General features: G+C 41.4%; 1 protein-coding gene across 1 annotated transcript in view; it reads right to left on the reverse strand.

Annotated features, from left to right (window-relative positions):
• LOC143298658 (protocadherin Fat 1-like) overlaps positions 1–26802 on the reverse strand; it is a 351658-nt gene that overhangs the window by 165042 nt on the left and 159814 nt on the right. Inside the window, exons 16-17 of the mRNA XM_076611542.1 lie at positions 20921–21107; positions 14494–14715 (exon numbers count right to left, since the gene is read on the reverse strand). Coding sequence (XP_076467657.1) covers positions 14494–14715; positions 20921–21107 — 409 coding nt within the window. The remainder of the gene's footprint in view (positions 1–14493; positions 14716–20920; positions 21108–26802) is intronic.

The following is a 26802-nucleotide window of genomic DNA, read 5'->3' on the forward strand; positions in this document are numbered from 1 at the left end:
GAAACCAAAATTAAGAACTTTCATGTATTCAATGTATATGCAATGGATGTCAGGGGGAAAAAAGACTATCAATCAACAGCTGATTTAAACATGTAATCTGTGTGTTTTTGTGTGTGGGGGTGTTGATGATGAATTTTGTTTAATATACTGGCATTTGTAGACATTTTGTTATGAGTATCAATTTTTACATCTGAGTGCTATCGTTCAGGACAGGAAGGGGAGGGGAATAAATGGTGAGCTAGGGGAAACTGGGTAGATTGGGGGTGGAATTTGAACAGAATATTTAAGTACAATTTTTACAGAATATTAGTTAATGGACTTCATAACAGAGAAGTCGGCAAACTAACAAGTGACACAACTGGTAACAAATGAAAAAAGTCAAAAAACATCAATGTTCACAGTCACATGTGATGAAACAGTTTCGTTCAGATAAGGCTTCATCAAATCACAGCCAAAAAGTATATGCTTAAATGTCACAGTACTGAAACATATGCACTTGACTTTAGGGCAATTAAACTTAGAACGCGTCTGCGAAATGGACCAAAGTTGGAGAGAGTCCACTGACGTTGTTTCAGAATTAAATGGAAGCACTTATAAAAGTCTCTAGAATATTACTTATTTCCTTGTATGACAACCGGCAATACACTTTTATGCTACCTGTAAAATTCTTTGCTCCCTTTTTAGCTGCTCTGTCTACTTGGTCGTTATATAGAAATCCAGTATGTGACGGTATCGAATAAAAATCAACATTTGTACCTTTCATGAATAGGGAGTGTAATAAATACTTAATTTCGAACATTAAATCTTCTCTCTGATTGTTCTCAAAAAGGAGCAAACTTTTTAGAACTGACTGAGAATCAACACTTATCATTACTGGTATTTGACAAGATGATTTAATGCCATTAGGATAGCCACCAACTCTGCTGTAAAAATGGAATGTCCATTACCTGAATAATAAGATTTATTTTGTTTTTAGACTAGGAATCACAAAAGCAAACCCAACACTGCCATCATCTAGAACTGAGCCGTAAGTATAAACTTTTAAATCATTATCAAAATTTTCTTCTAATTCAATTCTGAAAGATGTTGCTATTATATATGAACATTCTTCTTTTGTTGCGTCAGAGGTGCATATGTTGACTTTTACTTTTGTTAACTCCCAGGGAGGGACAGGTGGCACTAATGTGTGTGTGTGTGTGTGTGTGTGTGTGTGTGAGTGAGTATGTGTGTGACATGACAAAATTCTTTATTTCAAGGATATTAAACAAGCACCTGTGTAATTTTTTTTTTATCCAGCCCCCACCTAAATAAGGTTACACTACACAACACTGTATGATAAAGACATAAGCATGATGGTTAACACACACACACACGCACACACATACACACACACACACTCACTTATAATTTAGGGAAGTATTTTTACTTGTTTATGATAAATGCCATCGAAATTGTCATCCAACCCTTGTCTTGAGGGTTTGATATTCAACGGAAAATAGAATAAGTCTGCGTCTCTCTCCGTCTCACTATTTCCATTGCAGAAGGCAAGAACTACACACAGTAATGATTATAATAATAATGATAATATATTATACATAACTCATTACATCAATCATACATATAAACATCAAAATGTACCTAGCAAACTGTACACACTCATAAATACAATGTATACATACATATATACATACATTCAAACATACAAATATTCATACCCAACCCTCTAGCCACCAACCCCAAGCCCCCTCCCCCCTCCACTCCCCCACATACACACAAACACATATACATTTGCAGACAGATGCACATGTGTACACAGATAATATATCTCACTACATCCCCACACATGAATACACACACATACATGCACACAGGCACACACGTACCTAACACACACATACAGTCAAGCATACCACATGTACAGGAGTGTATTCTGTTCGGATGGGCATGCCACAACAAAACTAATTGCTGAGAAATGAGATCGGTTTTGAAGCCGGATTTATTCGAGGCGAGGGAGTCCGAGTATCAGAGGTTTTCAGAGAGTCTATTCCATGTTTGGGGGATTTGAAAAGAAAAAGGTCTTTGTCCATCGGTCTTAGTTCTGACATGAGGTATCCTGAGAAGTCGAGTATCAGAAGAGCTAATGAGACAGAGTATAATATGCAAGGCTATAGTATAATTTCAGGAGTTCACAAGGTTACTCTGGTCCCTGGTCCAGACCCACAAACAGCGCCAGTGCTTAATTTACTGTTACTGTCGCTCCCGGTTGCTTCCAGGTGTGTCAATACTCACAAAAAAACAGAGACTTTCATGAATGCACAGTGGAATCAGAAGAGACAAGTGTACAAAATGTTCCTGACCCCAGTATTGCTACAACTGTCATTTTGAAATCAGGGATATGAAAGAACAAATAAAATGGGAGTTGAAACACTACATCAGTGACAAATCTGATAACTTAGAAACATGTTCCAAATTGCTGAATGAAACACAGAAACTAATGACTAAAAACCAAACGGTGAAATGTGAAATATGTGTCTAGGAGAAAATCATATTGGACTTATGGAAACATGTCACTTGTCTCAAAATGATTTTCGTTAAGACTCTCTATTTTCCCCCCAATAACATTATTCTCTGATATGCTTGGTGGTTGTTTGTTTATTATTAACAGCATGCTTATGCCTTAATCATTTAGGATTGTGTAGACCTATTTTAGGGAGAAGACTGGATGTAAACAAATCACACCACTGTTTATCTGTTATCCTTGAAAATAATGAATTGTGTCCTCTCTCTCTCTAAACTGATTGACTGACTGACACGTGTAACAACCACTTCGAACACACTTATAGATCACATATACACAACGTCAAAGCAGAACATCGCTGAGGTGTGCTTCCCAGTATCTGGATGTAGCGACCATTTTTCCCATATGTATCACATGGTCAAAAAAAGGAGTTAAAATTCCCAAAACAAGCCTCAAAACTATTATTTACAGATGTTGTAGAAATTTTGAAAAAGAAGTTTTCCTTTCATATTTACTGAATTTTCCACTATGCCTAACCTATCAGTTCACCGATCCAGACAAAGCCATAGACTTTTGGACGCACACATTTAATGATATATACAACAAACATGCACCCTTAAAAACCAAAAGAGTAAAGCACCATCCCAAACCTCCGTGGATAACAGCGGAAATCAATAAAGAAATAAATAAACGTGATCTTCTCAAAGCTGAAAACCATAAAGACTGTAATATACAGAGAAATAAGGTAACGTCAATGAAACGTAAAGCAGAATATCACTACTATCAAGACTTAGTATCTGATAAACACAATTCTAAATCTATTCGGACTGCCATCAACAAATTAACAAACAAGGAATATTCCAAATCGCAAGTGGGTACGAAAGACATTTCTCCCGAGCAGTATAAATGACTACTTTTTAGATATAGCATAACAACTGATAACAAATGATACATGGAAAGACAACGACTTAAAACAGTTTAACGATTTTTATTCATCTAAAAATATTGATTGCAAAGTATCAATTCTTTTCTTATCAGTACCTGACGTCTATGCAGACTTACTGTCCTTAAAGCAGTATAATACAAGAGACCTATATGAACTGTTCATAGAAAAGATTTACTGTTCGAAAAAGTCAGGTCAGATAGATATATCTGCTACTGGTAACCTGGATCCCAGTACTACCTGTCACAGGGTCGAAATGCTGGCGACTAAACCAGCACCCCCACCAGTCCTCTCAGGAGGATGGTGAGGAGGATGGCTAGACACCCTGGTGGAATTAACTGACCCATCAAAGGGCGCCAGCTCTGGAGAGCTACCTGCGGCCACCTAGCTAAGGGAGTAAACCCTGACAGAAAATCCGGTGTGGGGCCCCTAAGGCGGTTGGATGGCAAACTTTGTCACTTTCCGACAGCTCCTGCGGCCGCGTTGGCACCAAAATGTAACAGCCTTGCTTTTCCTTTGGATCTGAACAGCGAGGTGGAGAAGGGGGACAAGCTGCATGGGCAACAGCCTGTCTTCCATATTACATTGCCCAGGCTTTATGTCAGGTCAGGTCATTAGATCTGCTACTGGTAACCTGTAATCCAGTACAACCTGTTCAGGGTCGGGTTGTCAGCGACTAAACCGGCACTCCCACTGCTCCCTTCCGGGACTGGTGAGGCGGGTGGCTAGACACCCTTATGGAGATCCATAAAAGGGCGTCGGCTCAGGAGAGCCACCGACGGCCATCTAGCTCCACTGTGCTGTGTGCATGCCACACGCAGTTGGCCCCCAGGGTGTGTCTACCCGTGCATGCGAAGTCTGGATCCGGCAGAATCTGCGGAAGAAACCTATCGGTTCAACGGAGAGGAAGGCGGTTATAGCAACGCACTGTGGAGTGCAGAGAGCAAGATGAGACACCGAAAGGATATCTTGGTCATCCACTGCATCCGTGCTCATCCTCCAGTCGTCTCGTCTTGCCACTGGAAATTGGTGGATCCGGACGAGAGAGTGAGGTCGACGTTGCGCAACTCCTCTTCACTTTAAACAAACTCATCGCGCAAGTCATCAATCATCCAAAATGACCTTTCATCCTTCATCATTTCATCACCCCCAAGTCCTGTGGCGACAGGCGAGCGACGAAACGACAGGTGTGGGTACACTGGCAGTCGCAGCCGCAGACCTGCACGCAGGCGGCTCAGGCCATTGGGTCGTTCTTCGTCGACAGGAGCAGCGAAGGAGCTCGGCAGCCGTCTGAACGTCTGAGCAGCCCTCTTTAGGAATGCACTGCTCACCTCCCTGGCATGAGGAAGGGGCTGGAAAAGGTGCCCTAAAAATTGCCTGCTCCATATCACCCTGGCCAGCATACCGCGGCTGGCGGGGACCCTACATCAGCGGTCGAAACAAAAAGAAAGAAAACAAAAAACAAGGATCGTTCCTCTCACCATTGCTGCTTGGAACATAAGGACTCTCCTGGACAGAGATAACGCAGACAGACCCCAAAGGAGAACGGCACTAGTTGCATCCGAACTCGCCAGATACAACATTGACCTCGCAGCCTTGAGTGAGACTCGGCTTGCAGGCGAAGGCGAGCTCTGTGAATGGGGATCTGGTTACACCTTCTTCTGGAGTGGACGAGGAAGCGAAGAGCGCCGTGAGGCTGGCGTTGGTTTTGCAGTAAAAACAGCACTTGTCAGCAAGCTAGCTGGAATCCCAAAGGGAGTCAACGATAGGCTTATGACCATGAAACTCCCACTGGCATCTGGCCAGAAGCACCTCACCACTGTCAGTGCCTACGCCCCAACCATGACCACCCGGATGAAATGAAGGCGAAGTTCTACGAGGACCTTCACTCTGTCATTGCTGCTATCCCTAAAGCAGACAAGCTCATCATTCTTGGGGACTTCAATGCTAGAGTTGGCTCTGACTACATCTCCTGGGATGGAGTGATTGGAAAGCACGGTGCGGGCCACTGCAACCCAAATGGATTGCTTTTGCTTCAGACTTGTGCAGAGCGCGAACTGCTGATAACCAACACAGTTTTCTGCCTCCCTACCCGTAACAGGACGTCATGGATGGACCCTCGCTCAAAGCATTGGCATCTCATCGATTACGTCATCGTCAGGAAAAGGGATAGGCAAGATGTACGTGTAACAAAGACCATGTGCGGCGCCGAGTGTTGGACAGACCATCGCCTTGTAGTCTCGAAGCTGAATATTCGAATCCAGCCCAAGAGACGCCCCCAAGGCCAGAAGGCTCCAAAACGGCTCAACATCACTAAGCTGAATAACATCACCATCAAACAGTCCTTTGTGGAGCTGCTGGAAGATCGTCTGGAATCCGCCTCTCTGGACAACCAGAATGTGGAGTCTGACCGGAGGACCCTGCGTGAGCTGATCTATAGTACAGCTTCACAGACCCTGGGACCCATGACCAGAAAGCACAAAGACTGGTTTGATGAAAACTGTGATGAAATCAAGCAGCTTCTGGATGAGAAACGCCATCTGCATCAAGCCTACATGAGCAACCCAAAGTCCACATGAAAAAAGGATGCGTACGATGCCATCCGCAGGACTGTTCAGCAAAAGTTACGCCAGATGCAGGATAAGTGGCTGAGTGGCAAAGCTGATGAGATCCAGGGATATGCTGACAGGCACGATATGAAGAGGTTCTATGATGCCTTAAAAGAAGTCTACGGCCCCACATCCTCAGGATCATCCCCCCTCCTCAGTGCAGATGGGAATACCTTGATCACCGAGAAGGAGAAAATTCTCGAACGCTGGGCTGAGCACTTCAACAGTGTCTCAAATCGCCCTTCCTCCATAAATGATGAAGCCATAGACCGTCTCCCACCAACGAAGCACTGGGCGATCCACCAACACTTCTTGAGACCCAGAAAGCAATCCGTCTGCTATCCAGTGGCAAAGCACCTGGCTCAGACTCCATACCAGCAGAGGTCTACAAGGATGGAGGCACTGTGCTGACTGAGAAGCTCCATCAGCTGTACTCACTCATGTGGAAAGAAGAGACGATTCCCCAGGATTTCAAAGATGCATCTATCATTCACTTGTACAAGCGAAAGGGGAACCGGCAAGCCTGTGATAACCATCGGGGCATTTCCTTGCTCTCCATCGCAGGCAAGATACTTGCCAGGATCCTACTAAACCGCCTCACAGCACACCTTGACCAAGGTTATTTGCCTGTGAGCCAATGTGGATTCCGGAAAGAGCGCGGAACCACCGACATGGTATTTGCTGCAAGGCAGCTGCAACAGAAATGTCAGGAGCAAAATGCTGATCTGTTCTCCACCTATGTTGACCTCACTAAGGCCTTCGACACCATGAGTTGAGAGGGACTGTGGAAGATCATGGCCAAGTACGGATGCCCTCGGAAATTTATTTCCTTGGTCAGCCAATTCCATGAAGGCATGCAGGCTCGAGTCCAGGACAATGGCGAAACATCTGCTCCTTTTCCTGTCACAAATGGTGTCAAGCAAGGCTGCGTCCTGGCTCCAACGCTGTTCAGCCTCATGTTCTCTGCAATGCTTACTGATGCCTTCAGAGATGGCGGTGTTGGAATCGGCCTAAAGTACCGAACAGATGGCAAGCTGTTTAACCTCAGAAGGCTTCAAGCAAAAACGAAGGTCATGACAGACATCATCAGAGACTTTTTATTTGCTGATGACTGTGCCCTCAACGCTGGATCTGAAGCTGACATGCAACTCAGTGTCGACAAGTTTGCCACTGCCAGCAGGAACTTCGGCCTTACCATCAGCACGAGGAAAACTGAAGTTCTCCATCAGCCAGCCCCAGGGAAACCCTACGTTGAGCCCAACATCACAGTCAACGGTCAGAGACTCAGTGCGGTGGAGCGGTTCACATACCTTGGCAGCACACTGTCACGAAATGCGACCATCGACGATGAAGTGAACGTCAGGATTGCAAGAGCAAGCGCAACTTTTGGCAGACTCAGTGCAAATGTCTGGAACAGAAGAGGCATTAGTCTTGAGACCAAGCTAAAGGTCTACAGAGCAGTAGTTCTCCCCCACACTACTGTACGCCTGCGAAATTTGGACAGTGTACCAACGACATGCCAAGAAGCTGAACCACTTCCACACAACATGCCTCAGGAAGCTACTGAACATCAAGTGGCAAGACAGGACCCCAGATACAGAGGTGCTCGCAAAAGCCACCCTTCCCAGCATCTTCACCATCCTGATGCAGTCCCAGCTTCGCTGGGCTGGACACGTGGCGCACATGCCAGACCATCGGCTGCTCAAAAGGCTCTTCTATGGCGAGCTGCAACAAGGGAAGAGATCACACGGAGGTCAGAAGAAGCGCTTCAGAGATACTCTGAAAGTCTCTCTTAAAGCGTTTGATATCAACCCTGACTCCTGGGAGGAATTTGCAGTGGACCGTGACAAATGTCGCGCTGCTGTGCACAAAGGCGCCAAGTTGTGCGAGGCCAACAGGACTGCTGCAGCTGTTCAGAAGAGGCAGGCCAGAAAGTCACGGGCAAACAAGCTCCCTGACAATGATATGCCTGTCTTTGTCTGCCCCAACTGTCAGCGAACATTTCGTGCGCAGATTGGACTATTCAGCCATCTGCGCATTCACAGATAGATTCATGAGCATCCTCCCCCCCACCCCACCACCACCCTCCCCCCATCCCCCAGCTGGATGACAACGATGGTCATCATCGATCTCGATGGCCACACAACTGCCCAGGCTTATATCCGTCCATCCATACACAAAGACCTCGCACCTAAAACCTGGAGAGGACACTCCAGCTTCGCTGCTAGCACTAGCGTCGGAACAACACGTGAAGCAACAGTCACCGGTTACAAGTTAGTGCTCAATTGGCGTAGAGCTGACGCCATGGGTTGCTTCTGACGGTGGGAGGGACCCTCGCGTCCCACTGAACAGCTACCGCCCGCCCAAGCTGGGCAGCCCCCAGCCAGTTAGGTGCTGTCCCGCCACGACCTGCCTTCTTCTATTGGTGTATGAAGATTAGGAGAATATCCGACAAGCAGGTCGTTAATTTCCGCACCAGGCAAAAAGAAAACTTCAAGAAAAGGATCAACAATGAAACTGACCTGTTGGAATGTCCGGACAATGATGCCTGGGCTCTCCCAAGATCTGCAAGACATCCGCGATGCCAGAAAGACGGCCGTCATAAACAGCGAGCTGAAGAGACTAAATGTGGACATTGCCACTCTGCAGGAAACAAGGCTGGCTGACTCGGGAACACTAAAGGAGAGGGACTACACCTTCTTCTGGCAAGGAAAGAGCTCTGATGCCCCAAGAGAGTACAGAGTAGGCTTTGCAGTCAGGAACAGCCTGCCGAACATGATCGAACCAGGCAGCGGCAGTTCAGAACGACTATTAACTCTCCGCCTCAACACCTCCAAAGGCTATGTCACTCTCGTCAGCGTATATGCTCCAACACTGTCCGCATCTCCAGACGCCAAGTTCTACGAAAATCTCGCATCAACCATAAGGAACATCCCCAGGACAGAACAACTTGTTCTCCTGGGCGACTTCAATGCCAGAGTGGGTGCAGAAAACGATTCGTGGCCCTCCTGTCTCGGCTCCTTTGGAGTGGGGAAAATGAATGAGAATGGACAGCAACTACTTGAGTTTTGTACCTGCCATGAACTGTGCATCGCCAACTCCTTCTTCAAGACAAAGCCCCAACACAAAGTCTCCTGGACGGCCCGCGCTCAAAACATTGGCACCAACTGGATCTGATCCTAGTAAGACAAGCTGTAATCAAAAACCTTCTCCACACTCGCTCTTACCACAGCGCAGACTGCGACACGGACCATTCTCTGGTATGCTGCAAGATCAGACTGCAACCAAAGAAGTTCCACTGCTCAAAGAAACAAGGAAACTCTCGCATTGACATCAGCAAGATGTCTCAACCAGACCTTGTAGAACAGTTCGCAGAGGCCTTTGAGAGAGAATTCGATGCATTGCAGCCCAGAGACTCTGCAACAGAAAGATGGGAAACGCTACGAGACACCATGCACCGCATTGCTATGGCCACCTTTGGGAAGAAAACCGCAAAGTCCCACGACTGGTTTGAGACAAAATCATCAGAGATGACTCCCAGTATTGAGGCCAAGCACGCTGCACTCACTGAGTACAAACGGTCACGCAGTGAGAAGAACCTGCAAATCCTCAGGGCCGCCAGGAGTAAGGTTCAGCTGAACGCCAGGCGATGTGCAAATGAGTACTGGACAGAGCTCAGCGAAGAGATACAGAATGCTGCTGAAAGAGGCAACATCCGAGAGATGTATGATGGCATCAAGAAGGCACTGGGACCAACACAGTGCAAGACTGCTCCCCTCAAATCCTCCACTGGGGAAGTAATCAACATCCTAGCCAGCAGATGGAGAGATGGGCAGAACACTACCCCAACCTCTACTCCACAGAAAACATAGTGTCCAACTCAGCCCTCGATGCCATCAAGTGCATGCCGGTCATGGAAGAACTTGACGCAGAGCAAACTGAGGACGAACTCAGCAAGGCCATTAACAGCCTGACATCAGGCAAGGCACCTGGCAGTGACGAATTCCCCCAGACCTCATTAAATACTGCAAGACTACTCTTCTGCATCCTCTGCACACAGTCCTCTGTCAGTCCTGGAATGAGGGAGCTGTACCGCAGGACATGAGGGACGCCAAGATTATCACCCTCTACAAAAACAAGGGTGAAAGGAGCGACTGCAACAACTACAGAGGCATCTCACTTCTCAGCATTGTAGGCAAAGTCTACGCTCGGGTCCTCCTAATTCGCCTGCAGAAACTGGCCGAACGCGTTTACCCGGAATCACAGTGCGGTTTCCGAGCAGAGATCTACGGTAGACATGATCTTCTCCCTTCGCCAAATCCAGGAGAAGTGCAGAGAGCAGAGGATGCCCCTGTATGTCGCATTCATTGACCTCACCAAGGCCTTCACCCTTGTCAGCAGAGATGGCCTTTTCAGGGCTCTTCAAAAGATCGGCTGCCCCCCAAACTGCACAGCTTGATTGAGTCCTTCCACTCCAACATGAAAGGGACGGTGCAGTTTAATGGTAACCTCTCCAAGCCCTTCGACGTACGCAGCGGTGTCAAACAAGGCTGTGTCCTCGCCCCCACCCTATTTGGAATCTTCTTTGCTCTTCTCCTGAGACATGCGTTCAGCACAGCGCAAGAAGGGATCTACCTGCGGACCAGATCAGATGGCAGGCTCTTCCATCTCGCCCGCCTCAGAGCAAGGACAAAAGTCCGCGAAGCCCTCATCAGAGACATACTCTTTGCTGACGATGCTGCAGTTGTGACCCACACCCAGCGGGACTTGCAGTCACTAATGGACTGCTTCTCCCAGGCCTGCAAAGATTTCGGTCTGACCATCAGTCTCAAGAAGACAAATGTCCTAGGCCAAGACATGCCATCTCCACCAGCCATCACCATTGATGACTACGAGCTTGAAGCCATCCATCAATTCACTTACCTTGGGTCCACCATCACCGACAACCTCTCCCTTGACACCGAGATCGACAAGAGGATCGGGAAGGCAGCCACAGCCTAGCCCGCCTCACACAAAGAGTGTAGACAAATCCCAAGCTGACCACGAAGACAATGATGGCTGTATACAACGCCTGCGTCCTTAGCACCTTGCTGTATGGCAGTGAGGCGTGGACCACACATGCTCGTCAGGAGAAAAGGCTCAATACCTTCCACGTGAGAAGCCTACGGCGCATACTCGGCATCTCCTGGCAAGACAAGGCGACAAACACCGAAGTCCTGACTCACGCAGGCCTCCCGACCATGTACACCATGCTGAGACAGCGTCGGCTGCGCTGGCTGGGCCACGTTCGCTGCATGGAAGATGGTCGCATTCCAAAAGACATCCTTTATGGAGAGCTCGCCATGGGGCAGAGAAGCATCGGCCGGCCACAGCTGAGATACAAAGACGTTTGCAAACGTGACATGAAGGCACTTGAGATCAACACTGAGTCCTGGGAGGATCTTGCAGATGACCGCAACAAATGGAGAAGCACTCTCAAGAATCAGCTACGGATTGGTGAGGACAAACTGTCAGCTGCTGCAGCAGAAAAGCGGGCTCGCAGAAAAGGGACAGCAGCCGACAGACCAGCATCAGCTTACACATGTGATCGCTGCGACAGAGACTGTCTTTCTCGCATGTGTCTCTACAGTCACAGACGATGCTGCTTGGTTCCAAGCAGACAGCCCAACTAGACATTAGGTCGGATATACTCTATCCATGGTCAGCCATGACCGAAGGAGGCCTACTGCTACTAGATGAACTGAAATGGCAAAATCATCAAGATAGCTGTCCCAGTGATAACAGATACCTTGACATACGTATATAACCTTGGCATTGACAAAAATTATTTTCCATTATATTTCAAACAAGCTAGAGTCATTCCTTTATTCAAATCAGGTGACCAGTCAAATCCATCAAATTACAGACCAATATCAATTCTTTCGATTCTGTCAAAACCATTAGAAAAACACATGAAAAACATTTACTTTCCAATTTGAATAAATACAATCTGATTCATCCCAAGCAATCTGGTTTCAGAGAAAATCATTCCTGCCACACAGGACTGACACAAATGGTCGATAAATGGCTTTTAAATGTTAATAATAATGAACTAACAGGAGTAGTTTTTGTGGATTTTTCAAAAGCCTTTGATGTCATTAATCATTCTCTCCTATTAAAGAAGTTAAGTTATGTATGGACTATCTCAAGATACGATTCAGCTCATTTCATCATTTCTATCAAACAGAAAGTAGCTAGTTAGTATTAATGATTCTGAATCAGATTTAAAGACTATAAGATATGGTGTACCACAATATTATTCTCACTATATATCAATGATCTGCCTCTGTATTTAACAACGGTTTGTGATTTATTTGCAGACGACAATTCAGTTTATTTCAATCATTCATCCATAAACGTATGAACATCAAAATTACAAGAAAGTATGAGCAATTTGGCCAGATGGACTGAAATTAATCACATGTGTCTCAATGCAACGAAAACTAAATGTATGTGTATTTACAACAAAAACGTCAAAACAATTCAACAGACTTATTTTCCGTTTCTCTCTCTGGATTTAAAATTGAGGAAGTAAAATTGCATAAGGTTCTAGGTATAATGATTGATAATAATCTATCTTGGTCCGATCGTGTTGCTTATCTGTGTAAAAGAATATCTCAAAAAAGTATTTCAGCTATCTCAAGTTAAACATTTTCTTAATATCAATGCTCGTAAAAAGTTCTTTCAGGCATATATCCAATCAGTTGTAGATTATGCCTCAACAGTGTGGGATTCAGCTAGTGCAAACATTCTAAAACTCATAAACAGATTGTATAAACGTGTGCTCTTAAACTAGTTCTTTTAAAATCGAGCTCATTAACCACAGCTGATTATAAATCATTTAACATTCTTCCACTGTATCTAAGACTAGAATACAACAAGGCTCTGTTTATGCACAAAGTAGTTACTGGAGCAGCTCCTCCTGGTATTGAAGATAACTTTCCAATAAACAGCAATGGACACTTTCATAAACTTACAATACCTTTTCCAAGAATTGATCTCTTTAAGTCAAGCCTTTCAAACAGTGGTGGTTCGTACTGGAATAATATGCCTTCCTTTAAAAAAAAAAAAAAGAAGAGATAACTAGTAGTGTTAACTTCAGAAACTCTTTAAAAAAAACACATATGTTTGATAAAATTGAGAATATATGAATGATGTATGTCAACCTTAATGACAATGCTATTCTACATAAACAGGAAATGTTAAAGCAAAATGCCATGCACTATTCTTCTTCTTCTTCTTCTCAGTATTATTATTATTATTATTATCATTAGTAGTAGTAGTAGTAGTAGTAGTAGTAGTAGTAAAGTTGTGCTGTTGTTGTTCTTGTAAGGGATTGTGCATATGCAAGTGCATTCGTTTTATCATTTGTTTGTGTCCGCTTTATCATTTGTTTTTGTTTTTCTGGCTGTGACATTGTTTTGTTATTTTGCTCTTCTTTCCTTTTTTTGTAATATATATATATATATATATATATATTTCTTTATTTACTTAGCAGTAGTAGTGGTTATGGTAGCAGTGGTAATAGTGATAGTTGTAGTGGTAATGATGGCTTCATTGGTGTGTTTGTGTGTGTGTGTGTGTGTGTGTGTGTGTGTGTGTTTGTGTTTTGTTTTGTTTTTGTTTTTGTTTTGTTTTGTTTTTTGGTTGTTTTTGTTTGTTTGTTTGTTGTTGTTTTTTGTTTGTTTTTGTTGTTTTTTGTTGTTGTTTTTTGTTTTGTTTTGTTTTGTTTTGTTTTTTTGGGGGGGCGTATTTTTATATTCATTTTATTATAATTATTATTATCATCATCATTTTTTGCTTGTTTGTTTGTTTGCGTGTTGATTTTCTTTGCTCTGTGGGCTGGATGAAAAAAGCATGTCCTTGCTTATTCCACTTCCCTCATTAAGAAAATTCATTCATTTACACACACACTCACACACACACACACATACACAAAGAGGATGCAATGAAGGACTAAACTATCAAGACACATACTTTTGGTGAAAAGACATACAACTGATGAAAAACCATATGTACACAGCAATTCTATTTCTGACTGTTGGTTAAAACAGTCCAGTGATAAAGAAGCAAGCATCCTCACAGCATGGGAAAGGGGAAAATGCCAAGAAAATTGAATGCAAAAAAATAAGTTATAAATGTAGTGTGACAAAAAAAAGCAGCACTAAGGGATATTTCTTTTCTTGCGTAAGTTGTAGTTGTGTTTGAAGTAGAGCAACAACAGAGCTATATGATGCAACTCAGTGCTACACATTCAGAAAAAAGGCTGAGGACTTTGGACCAGCAAAAACGATTCAAAGGCACAGGAAAAGCAACCCACTCCCTCTCCGCCCCCACATATTTGGATTCTATTCTTGTTTATTTGCATGGTTATTCATACTCACCAGTATTAAAATCAACAGCAAAATCACCATATCTGTCACCAGTAGTGATGGAATAAATCAACTTGTGACTGCTTGGGCTAACAGCATGGACACTCTTTACTGGTGAGTAAACAGGCAAATCCTCTGGGATCCGAACCTCAGCATGCTGGAATTCAAACATTGGTGCAGCACTGTCTACAATTTGGATTCGCACATCCACTAAGGAGGAGAGTGGTGGATTGCCTGAAACAAAAACATTTGTCAAGTTCAACTTGTGTATTCTTCAGCCAGCAGGAATGCCATGTCAGATCAAATATGCACAGAAAAGCAGTCTGACACAATCATGTTTTCCATCTTGTATTACTTTATCAAATTAATCTAAATTGTCAGATTATGGCACCTATATGTGTCTAAGTAGCTTATTTGTTGTCAGTGCATTTGCTAATTATCTAACAGGAAATGGCCACTGAACATAATTGCTCGCCATCTATCAAAATAACAAAGATGTTTCATGACTGAATAAGTAAACACGAGGCAAGGCCTTCAAGACTCACTTGTGATACACATTTAAAAAAATTTTTTTTTTTTTTTAAATTTCTTTATATATCATTAAAATGTGTTCTGTATTTGATATTCTAAGGCTTTGGGTGGAAAAAAAAATTTTTCAAAAATAAGGCATAAAAGCTGATTTGAACCAAGAATGTTCAGCCCTAATCCGCATGTACGAATGGCGTTTAAAAATCAATACCTAAATATGCTTTTTTTAGTGTGATAAATCAATGACGTTATTCGAAGTGATAACGCTGTTAGGTGTATATCGGGAATTAATATTCTTTAAAGGCCGCGGTGAAGATGTTACCATCGCCCAAAACACACCGAAACATTTATCCGCTTTCTCCACATCTACAAAGATCGTGTTCGACAGGCTCGTCTACCGGCAGACACTACAAGGTCTACCCAATTTCTCTTTAATGTACATTCTAGTTAATTCAGTATCCACTTTAAAATATTCATAAGCAATAAACACGTTGATGATGTAGTTAGTGTCACTGATGTATTCTGTCTACAATTTGCATTTCTTTTCTTTTAATTGCGAACAAATAAATTAGGTCATGCCTGCTTCAAACCCAACCATTTTCTGGATTCGGATCCTCAACAAAATGGTCCTTTCCTGATCCAGATTACAAGGGAACTAACATCGTTCGTAAGTTAGTTGAACGGAGAGTTATCCCCAATAGACTAGGGGGTCCTTGGTATAAACATGGTAGAATAAACCATTGAAACAAATTTCCTTCTCTGTTATTTTTGTGTAGTGATATGTAGACACGGCACACAAAGTACAGTACCGACAATGGCGACGAGCATAAATCTTTTAGGCCGACCACCAGCGTTTGAAGTGGTAGGTGACGCACAAACTCACAGCGTCAAGTGGACCTCATGGTGGAAGAGTTCGAAGCCTATGCAGATAGCGTGGGTTTGTTTGTCAACGAAGACAGCCCAGACAATGTGAAACAACAACGTAGAGCGCTCTTGCTATACACAGCAGGCAAAGAGGTGAGAGACATTTTGCAAATCTACAAGACAAAGGAGCAGCTGCAGAATATGATAAAGCAGTGACAGCTCTGACAGTTTCAGTTTCAGTAGCTCAAGGAGGCGTCACTGCGTTCGGACAAATCCATATACGCTACACCACATCTGCCAAGCAGATGCCTGACCAGCAGCGTAACCCAACGCGCTTAGTCAGGCCTTGAGAAAAAAAAGTGACAACTCATTTCAAAGTCAAACCAAACAAGACATTTCAGCAACACTAGTTCAGAAAACTGACCAAGAATGGCATGGAAACTGTTGCTCAGTTCGTGGGTAGACGGAGAATGAATGCTGATGGTTGATGAGTTTGATGATGTAGATGATCAGATCAAAGACCAAGTTGTGCAAACAGTGAAATCAGACAGATTGCCCCGCAAGCTCCTGGGAAAAGGTGAACTGAACCTTGCAATGACTCAATATTGCAACAACACATGAAGCCATGGATGAACAAGTAAGACAGATGAAACAAAACCAGTTTGGTGGGAATGAAACAGTGGCCAGAGTACACACTAACAGTCACAGAGACAAGCCCTCACCCCTCAGACAACCTCAGCTTTTTACAGGTGACAGCGTTGGAGCAGGTCAACAAAGTGGAGGAGCTGAAAAGAAGAGAACTGTTCTGGATGTGTAACCTTGGGACAGTTTTTGTTGGACTGAACTTGAGAAGCGACATCCACGGGTTTTCATTGTGTACTCTGATTCTTGGAGTTGCCAGTCCGGTTTGTCGTGGTGGTTACACACGAGAACTGAGATACAGAGAGAGAGAGAGAGAGTGAGAGTGAAAAAGAGTGATATGTACACAGACAATTGAAAGAACATTTAGAACATGATAACTTTACGTAGTAGAAGACGTCATGTAAAGTCAGAAAGATGACATAAAAAATAGCATTACGTCACCTATTATAAGTGTAATCTGTGACCAAGCTGCCGGGTGGCAGCGAAAATTCAGATTTTATTTTTTTCGTTTAACAAAATAGGTGTTGTTTTTCAACTTTGTTTTATTTATTTTAGATATTCTTCCTCAGTTGGATATCTGTGGGGTTATGGTGCCAGCTATCAAACAGACAGGACGTTTACTTATTCGTATATATATATATATATATATATATATATAAACAAAACGACAACAACAAACATACAGATTACAGACAGGTCACATCACAATTCTTTCAGCAGGAGCAATGTAAATCTTCAGTACACATACAACAGCAACAATATTGGCAGTAAGTCATATTCACACATACAAGGTAGAATCGAGTATAGGTACAAACATTTCCTTTAGAAAGCTTAGCTCAAGGGGAAAAAATCGCCAGTCATCTTCAAAAAGCTTTTGTTATGGATACCATTTTATGTAAAAGTCATATTGTTTTGACTTTATGAAATTTTGGTATAGATATTTTATGTAAAATTCAGATTGTTTTGACTCTTTGAAATGTATATATTTTTGACTCACTTGTGTAAACAAAGTGAGTCTATGTTTTAACCCGGTGTTCGTTGTGTGTGTGTGTGTGTGTGTGTGTGTGTGTATCTGTGTGTGTGTGTGTGTGTGTGTCCGTGGTAAACTTTAAGATTGACATTTTCTCTGCAAATACTTTGTCAGTTGACACCAAATTAGGCATAAAAATAGGAAAAATTCAGTTCTTTCCAGTCATCTTGTTTAAAACAATATTGCACCTCTGGGATGGGCACCAAAAAATTTTTTTAAAAGAAGCCAAATTATATGCAAACTGCATTTACTGTTATATTTATATTTTTTGTATTCTCTAAACTTGGCACTTTGATATGATATTCTGACACAACAACAAGAGCAGTCATTATTATAATTTTTTGTTTAAACAGGAACTTCTTTTGCTAAGCATGGAAGTTTTATTTATTTTGCAAACGTTTTGGTGCAGATAGTAAAAAAGGGAAATTAATCTGTAATTAATGCTTGGGGGCTTAATTTGCTTTAAAGTGATCTTTCTCATCTTAAACATTACATTTTGAAATTATACTCAATACATAAACAGCTTGTGTGTCTTACTCTCAGTGTACAGGGCTTTCACTATGTTCATTCGCCCAAGTGGTCTTTTTCGGAAAATACTAAAATCAATACGACGAGTGGATGTTACAGATCTATTGGCTGAGCCCTTAAGGTCATGGGCAAAAATCAATTGCGTACACATATTTATACACATTCAAAGCGCGTGCTCATATTCTTCGCGAACGCGAACGACGCCATTTTGTTTCAAGTTGTTGACCTGCCTATATTCAATGGACAATACACGATAACATGTGATGGAAAGTTGGAGAAGGAGACCGTTAAATATTTATTCAGAGAAAGATTTGTGAACGCCTCATCACTTACTGGATTATGCCCCAAACTGCAAAATTGAATCGACCCTGTCGTACTACATTCCCGGCGGGTGTAACTAAACTTGTACATCTATCTAGATCTAGAGAAAACGGCTAAATGTTGCAGTGTGATTGCGGCGATAGCCACGTCTCCTTTACCGCGGACTTAAAAAGAATTTTTTATTGCCCTTAAAGATTTTTTGAATGCCCAAGATACACCAGAATATTATGATTTAAACATCGTTCTCACTGCGAATACCGCAATCGATTTATCGCCCTTTTAAAAAAGCATGTTTAAATATTATATTTTAGAACGTCAGTTAAGGAGCCCTGATGGTGTAATGGGTAAGACAGTTTCTTCTCACCCGAACACGTGGGGCTCGAATATGGTTAGGCCTTTTTTTTTCTTTTTCTTTTTTTTTTTTTACCTGAAGCTTTATAACAACAAATACAGAACACATTTTAACGATTAGATTTTTTTTTTTTTTTTTTTTTTTTTTAGTGTATCACAAGTGAGTCTTGAAGGCCTTGCCTCTCTTGTTCAATTATATACCTGTAGTTCAGGCCTTTCGGGATTTTTTTAACATGCGGTTGTGTTTTACTTTGATTTGCATTTATACATCAAATACAAAGTATCTAGCAAACATGATGATCAGATCAAAGTTTTCATCCTGTTTTTGTATGTTCATCATTTCAAACAGAATTAATTCTATATTTAAGGGCTGTTTAGCACATGTTGTACATCTATTTCATGAGTATCTCAAAATCATCACAAAATTCCTGTCATATCTTACAATTCCATAAACAATGGTGTATTGAATCTTTTTCCTCATCACAGAATGTGCATTTATCAGTATGCACAATGTCCATTTCCATTAGAGTTTTGTTTGTTGCCAAGATGTAATGGTATGATCTAATTTGGAACCATTTTAGTGTTGTTTCTTTGACTTTTTTCAAAATTTGTTTTGGAATCACAATCCAATATGATATCTGGTTTTTCTTCCCACTTGATGAAAGACCTAATATCAAATACTATAATTTAATCCAGAAGTACATTATAAAACACTCTTAACCCTTTTGCCAGTTTTTGTAATGATTTGCGATGCTTTTGTTCTCTGGTTACATTCACTGTTTTCTTTTTTGATACTGTTCTCAGACAATCTTTCACAGATCTTACACAACCAAAGTAGAAGAAAAAAGATTAAATGTAATGTAATCTTTTTTCGGAAAACTCTTTGTGATTTGAAAATTCCCATTTTAATCAGTCAGATCTCTTACCAAAAATATGTTTTATTTGTCCATGTTTTCTTTGACCAAAAAATTTCAGTGCCTACTTTAGATTGATAATGAGAGAAAAATGGTTCGCTAAAATGTCCTGTGACCGTCGCAACAGCCGAGTGTTTAAAGCATTGGACTTTCAATCTGAGGGTCCAGAGTTTGAATCAGTGTCGGTGCCTGGTGGGCAAAGGGTGAAGATTTTTTCTGATCTCCCATGTCAACATATGTGCAGATCTGCTTGTATCCTGGGGCATCTTTGTTCAAATACGCACGCTAAAGGTCCTGTGATCCATGTCAGCATTTGATGGGTTCAGAAAACAAGAACATACCCAGGATGTACACCCCTGAAAACAGAGTATGGCTGCCTATATGGCGGGGTTAAAACGGTCATACACGTAAAAGCCCACACGTGTACATATGAATAAATGTGGGAGTTGCAGCCCACGAACAAAGAAGTAGAGGAAAAAGAAGAAGAAAATGTCCTGTGAACATCTCAGTCTTATATTTTTTTAAATAAAATTATTATATGAAATGAATATGTGTTTCTAGAATCTCTTACATTTGGAGCTTAGAAATATTTTTGGACCACAATCATCAATGGAGTCTATTTCTGGACACATTGTGTAAAGAATAGTTTTCCATTTTGATGTTCCTATGTATATTTTTTTTACCCATGTCATTTTCAATGCTTGTGTGTAGTTTTCTGCATTCAGAATTCCTATTCCTCCATTTTCAACTGATCTACACAATATTTTCTTTTAAACTTGTCCAGTTTATTATCCAGCACAAACTCGTAACATTGCTTTTGTAACCACTTTATGTCTCTATCTTGCGGATTTGGTAGAAGTATACCATAGGTATACACGTCTTGACAATGTAGAAGACTTCAGTATTGCGATTCTTAATACATGTTTTGACCAGATCTTGAATATTTTTTTCACTTCTTCTAGTATGTCTTCAGTATTAATTTCTGTCATTTTTGACAGTTCATTTGATTGCATCACATTTTGTTCCCAAACCACTGGTGGCAGCTTAGAAAACGCCATTGTTGAACACACACACACACACACACACACACACACACACAGAGTAGAGGCAAAGCGATTACATGGGTCTTCCGTTTCCACACACAATACAAAAATTGGCCAGGATTATTTGTCAAATTAAAGGAAATTAACAAACACAAAAGGTTAACAAGAGAACAGCCATTGTGAAACAAATGAACGCACACCAAACTTCTGTTTTCTACCTCTATCAGTGGCTTCTACAGTGAGCAGGAAGTTTGTGTTGCAGTCCACCTTTGTCAGCCGTTTCACCACAAGGTCACCAGTGTACTGATTGATGGCAAAGGCATCTTTCCCGTTGTCATTCAAGTGAATAGGGAGGAAGTAGCGAATCTCCCCATTTTTTCCCAGGTCAGGATCTATGCCAGAGACCTGATGCATGAAAAACTTATCAGTCTTCTGAGATTAACACGATGCATACTAAACATTTTTCCTTTAGATAGGAAGGGGACAGAAATGGCAATCGCTGACTGACTGACTGCGTGTTGCTGACATCAGTATGTGAAGCTCTGTGTGTGTGTGTGTGTGTGTGTGTGTGTGTGTGACATTCTGTGTGTGTGTGTGTGTGTGTGTGTGTGTGTGTGTGTGTGTGTGTGTGTGTGTGTAGTGTGTGTGTGTGTTTTCCAAAATCTCTTGCACTGTGTAAAACTAAATACATTTCTTGTCATTTGCAGTGTCTTCCAGAATCTCTTATCAGCTGACTCCTCCATATACAATTCATTTCAGCCAACACAAACCAAGGAATGAATGTGAACAGATACTGTGCAAAACTTAAAGGTTTGATTTGGAACAAACGTTAAGTTAAACAGAGGATGGTAAAGCAACTGGCCACCACACCCATGGCTGTAACTGAAGCAGCAGATGTGGTGTAGCATACATGGATCAGTGCAAATGTGGAGTGCTGTATATGGATTTCCACACGCTTTGACACTTCTTGTATCTTAAACTGAAAACTGAAACTTGGATGTCACATGATCTCAAAATCCCCTTATCCCATTCAACCCTGGGTTATTAATGCAAAGTCAAACTAAGAATCCTCAATGGCTCACTGGTACTCAACATGTATATGGATTGGTTGGTTTTAAGAAACTGCGAAAGAAGCTAATCCTTCTCTAAGTTTAATTCAACATTTATATTGAACTGAGTATTGTGGTGATTGTGGCAAAACAAAACAAACAAACAAAAAATAAAATCAAAAACAGTTCTGCCTGCTTGGCAATAAGTTACATCAGAGCATCAGCAGATAGTGCTGGCATTTGTATTTCTTGCAGGTGAGATCTTTGTTTATTGTCACTTTAAGAGTACTCAAATACATAAAAGCCTTAAGGTGACCATGTGAACAAGCTATATCTGTTTCTACTGAACATTGATCGCTATCAAAAACAACATAGACAAACCTACATTACAATGGCCTAATTTAAGCTTCAATTGCCAAGGGAGATTGAGATAGCCCAGTCTCCTTAAGAGCAATATATATATATATATATATATATATATATATATATATATATATATCGGGTGTCCCCCTAAAAATGAACCGCTTTTTGACAAGTATTTTCTCAGTGATGGAGAAACCGAATTCATTGAAAATTTTCACACAGTAACCTTAGGGTATCATCAACAAGTCTGCAAAATATCTAAAAGTTCGGACGCAAATGATGCGAGTATTGTCAAATTCAAAACAGCATGTCAAAAAACCCTATACCAGAGCTGTGCAATGTGACATCACGTGTTGGCATCTGTCAATCAGTGTCAGTCTAAAAATAGCCTGTTTGGGTGTCAAGTCTGTTGATTTTTTTTTTTATTGTCGTATGTATCCAAAATCAGTTCTGTCCAAAGTTTCAGTTTGGAAGGATCAACCATGCCTTTGAGTGAAAGTGATAGGGTTACCATTGAAAACTCTTTCAAAGAGAAAGGCTAGGGTGGAAGAAGGATCGTAAAGGAATTTCCAGGCAAGGGGTGGAGTCATGTCACTGTAAATAGACTTATCGCTAAAATACGCGCTACGGGGTCAGTACCACGCAAAATTGGCAGTGGGAGACCCAAGACTGCATGTTCGGAGGAGAACAAGGACCGTGTTGAGGAACTGATTCAATCCCAGGAGGAGAACCCAGGGACCCACAAATCTCTTAGAGAAGATGCAAGCAATTTACGAGTGTGCAAGTCTTCTGTGCAAAGAATGGCGAAAGAACTGAAGCTGAAGCCCTTCAAGAGGATACGGGTATCAAGGAGGGACCAAAATGTCAGAGGGAAAAGGATCGTTTTCACAGACGAGAAAGACCTTACGTTAGAGATAGCTAAATATGGATTGCGTTTATGGGAAACGGAAACGAGAAATTCAGCCATCTCGCCTCAATCATTTTACTGACACTGATAAAGCCAAGGTTAAAAATGAAAGCTGCATTCAGTTATTGGATGACAATCTTCTCCCGGATTGTAGGCGTCTTTATCCTAGAAACAATTACTTGTTTCAGCAAAATGGGGCTCCTTCACACACAAGTAGGGTAACCCAGGCCCATCTGGAGGAGGCTACACCAGAATTCATCAAGAAGGATGAATGGCCTCCACAAAGTCCTGACTGTAACCCAATGGATTATGCCATATGGGACTCTCTGAAGGAGAAAGTTTACTGGGGAGTGAGAGACAAATTGACCGAGCAGGCGTTAAAGGACGGATAATTATTTCATGGGAGGAGATATCAGTGGAAGAAATACATAAAAGCACTTCTGCTTGGAAGAAACGGCTTCGTTTAGTCATGGAGGAAGATGGAGGCCACATTGAGCATAAACTGAAATAAGTGAGTTTTCCTCTGATATTGGAGTTTTGAATTTGACAATACTTCAACAACTCACTCATAATGCATGACGCCGTTCCAAATTTGAATGCAAAGCCCATTCTAAACAAATGCTCAAAACAATTATAAAACCAAATCAATGTATCAATCACTGCCAGATTATGTCTGTTGTGCTTAGACACACACACTTAAAGCAGCATAGTTCAACTCACAGCACATGCCGTGAAGCGGATGACAGTTTTACTACAGTGACGGTGTCCAACCATTAACCTGTCGAGGTAACACTGTGGCGTAGCCTAACGCTACTCAAATTCAAATTTGAAATGAAAGCTGTTAGGCTTCCAGCTGGTCAGAATCACTGGTGTTGTGCTCGCGTCCACCACATGTTTGGCAGAGGAAGTTAAGGATGTAGAGCACTGGGTTTCAGCATAATGCACTTAATGGTCAAGCCATGATAGTTCTTCCAAACATTGTACTGAGCACTGACTTACTATCTGGTCTCCCAGTTTGCCAGTATTTAATATCAAAGACACCTATCTTATTTCCTTGTTTATTATTCGTGTATTATTTCACATGTTGATGTCAGTACTGCTACAGTGTTACACTGACTTTCAGCACTACTATTCAAACAGTTACAGTGTGCTTGGTCCTCTATGTGAGTGTGTGTGTGTAGTATTCTGTTGTGGTGATTACAAGGTTGTCTTGGATCAAAATCATTTATTGGTTAAAACCATCTGATACGTATCACAGTCTTTTAATTGTAATTCAGCTATCATGCTTATTCATATACGGCTTACTCTGGTATAGATTCATTTGGGTCACTTTCATTAAAGCAGCTTAGCATCAACCACTTTAATTACACTGCTTAAATGTATTAGGAATGTCATTTGCTGTCAGTATTTGGTCTTCACATATGTGCATTATGATATGTTGTTGCCTTCTCCATACCAAGTGGCAGTCTTTCTATCATAATATATTATGTGCTTCCTATCCACTTGCATTCCTGACATGTTGTACTTAAGACATTTGTTGTTTTTGTCTGTTACAGGTGCTGTCTTATCTTCTTTAATATTGTAAAATAAAACAATAGAAAAAATGTTTTGTGACTGACCTCTGTATGTCCTTGGCCTGTGCAAAGGAGCTTTCTATCCTGTCTCTTTTTATTCTGCCTAATTCAGTAATTCAGATAATATTTCTTTTGTAACCCTATATAATATACCACTCGGGTTAGCATGGTTTCGAAAGTGGCGTCGCCGACAGGATATTAATCCATGAAAATCTGATCCAAAATCAATCCTTTTAATACTTTAATCCTCTTACCCAAAATTCATGCATAAATTAACCAACCCCCTACCACTAATTTTTCTCTATTACACACACACACACACAGGCGTGTGTGTGTGTGTGTGTGTGTGTGTGTGTGTTGTAAATTAATTACTTATTGCAATGGCCACTGTACCCCCCTTGATGCTGAGATCCTTGAGATGAAGCTTGGCATCCTTGGGAGTTACTCAGGCATTGTTTTGCCTTCTATTGTTCTTAACTTTAGTTTGAAGTCATACTACTGCTTTTTGATGTACCTTTCCCCTTTCAGACCATGGTTTAAACTGGCTGAAGACTGAGATGTGTTGACATATGGAGATAATTTATGGAACAGACTCTGTAGGAGATTAGTTAATGTTTCCATCATTTTCCACAGTCATGAAACATCATCTTATTTTCTCAGAAACACAGATATTTCAGCTTTAAATAACAAATATACTGGGGGAAAAAACAAAATGAGAAGGGAACAGGACTAAGAAAATGTATGAGAGAGAGACTCCTGTCAGGAACAAAAGAAAAAAAGAGAGAAAGAAAACAGACCACCAGGGAAAGCACACAGAAAGGTGGTGTTAGGGCTGATGTAGATGGGGTTACCAAAGTTGCAGAGCAAAGGTCTCGCAGTTAAGACTGGCTCATAAAGGGGTTGGCAGAGAAAGAGTTGCTTCAACAGACAATAGCAACAACAAATGATCTGAAGAATTGTCCTGCTTAAAGCTTATGCCATGTATGATTGTGTGCAAGTGGGAAGGGTATGCAAATTGTCATCTGTTTGTGAAGGAAGATACCTATGTTTGTGTAAGACTACATGTGTGTGTGTGTGTGTGTGTGTGTGTGTGTGTGTGTGTGTGTTTGCGTGCGCACGCGCGCGCGTGTGTGTGTGTGTGTTTGCGTGTGTGTGTTGTGTGTGTGTCTATGTGTGTGTGTGTGTGTGTGTTTGCATGTATGCTCGAGTGTTTACATGATTAGAATGCATGCACATTTGAAATCATCCTTTATACAGTCTTCTGTTTAACAATACCCACTTGAAAGAGAGAGAGAGTGTGTGTGTGTGAATAGAATAGAATATTTCATTGTCATAAAACGTGAAGGTTTATGAGACACAATAAAACACAGGCATGAGCATATCATGAAAAGAAAAGGTCATGAACAAATTTCGCCAGCCTTGGCTGTAATTCTTTCAGTAGGATTAATTCACTAGGCTTGGCATTTGGACGACATGTATCGATTAGGAATCTGTTTCTATAAATATTTTATTTTACACAATTGTCTACAAGGTGTATCTCGTCTTCTAAACTGTTACAGGTATCACAAAGTCTTTGCTCTTTCGGTGTATTTTACACCTTTCCTGTTCGATTTGTAAGTCATGGGCGCTGATTCGTAACATAGTCAGTGCTTTTCTGTGTTGTATAATTATTTGCTGTATTTTCTAATACAGTTCAATACTATAATTTGTCACAGTGTTCTTGTAAAATTCTAATTTAGATTAACTGTTTTGTTTCTGTTTCCAAAATTTTACATATTCATTTTCCAGCTTCTTGGACATAGCATACTTCAATCTTTTAACAATAAAAGATAACTGATTTTTCCAAACATAATCTAACCCAGTGCTAATTAATACATTTCTTATTAAAAGTAGCCAGTGAACATTTTTGTTTCTTTGACAATACATGCATTTATATGTTGTGTATGCAAGTGAATTTTGAGGAAGCTCTGATATATGTATCCAATAGCCAATGAGCGGATTTTTTTTTTTTTTTCAAATGTAAAATGATTTAATTCAGATTGGCCATTGTGCCTTCTGAAGGGGTGTAAGCTGGGTACAGTAATCTTTCAAACATAATGTCAATAAAATGCAATTTCAGTAAATTCACTTGAGGTATGAATAGGATAAACCATTAGTCTACAGTTTATGTAACATATCTTACCCTTTTGAGAGATTTATATAAATAG

This window comes from Babylonia areolata, chromosome 24 (assembly GCF_041734735.1).
Source record: "Babylonia areolata isolate BAREFJ2019XMU chromosome 24, ASM4173473v1, whole genome shotgun sequence".
Lineage (NCBI taxonomy): Eukaryota > Metazoa > Mollusca > Gastropoda > Neogastropoda > Buccinidae > Babylonia > Babylonia areolata.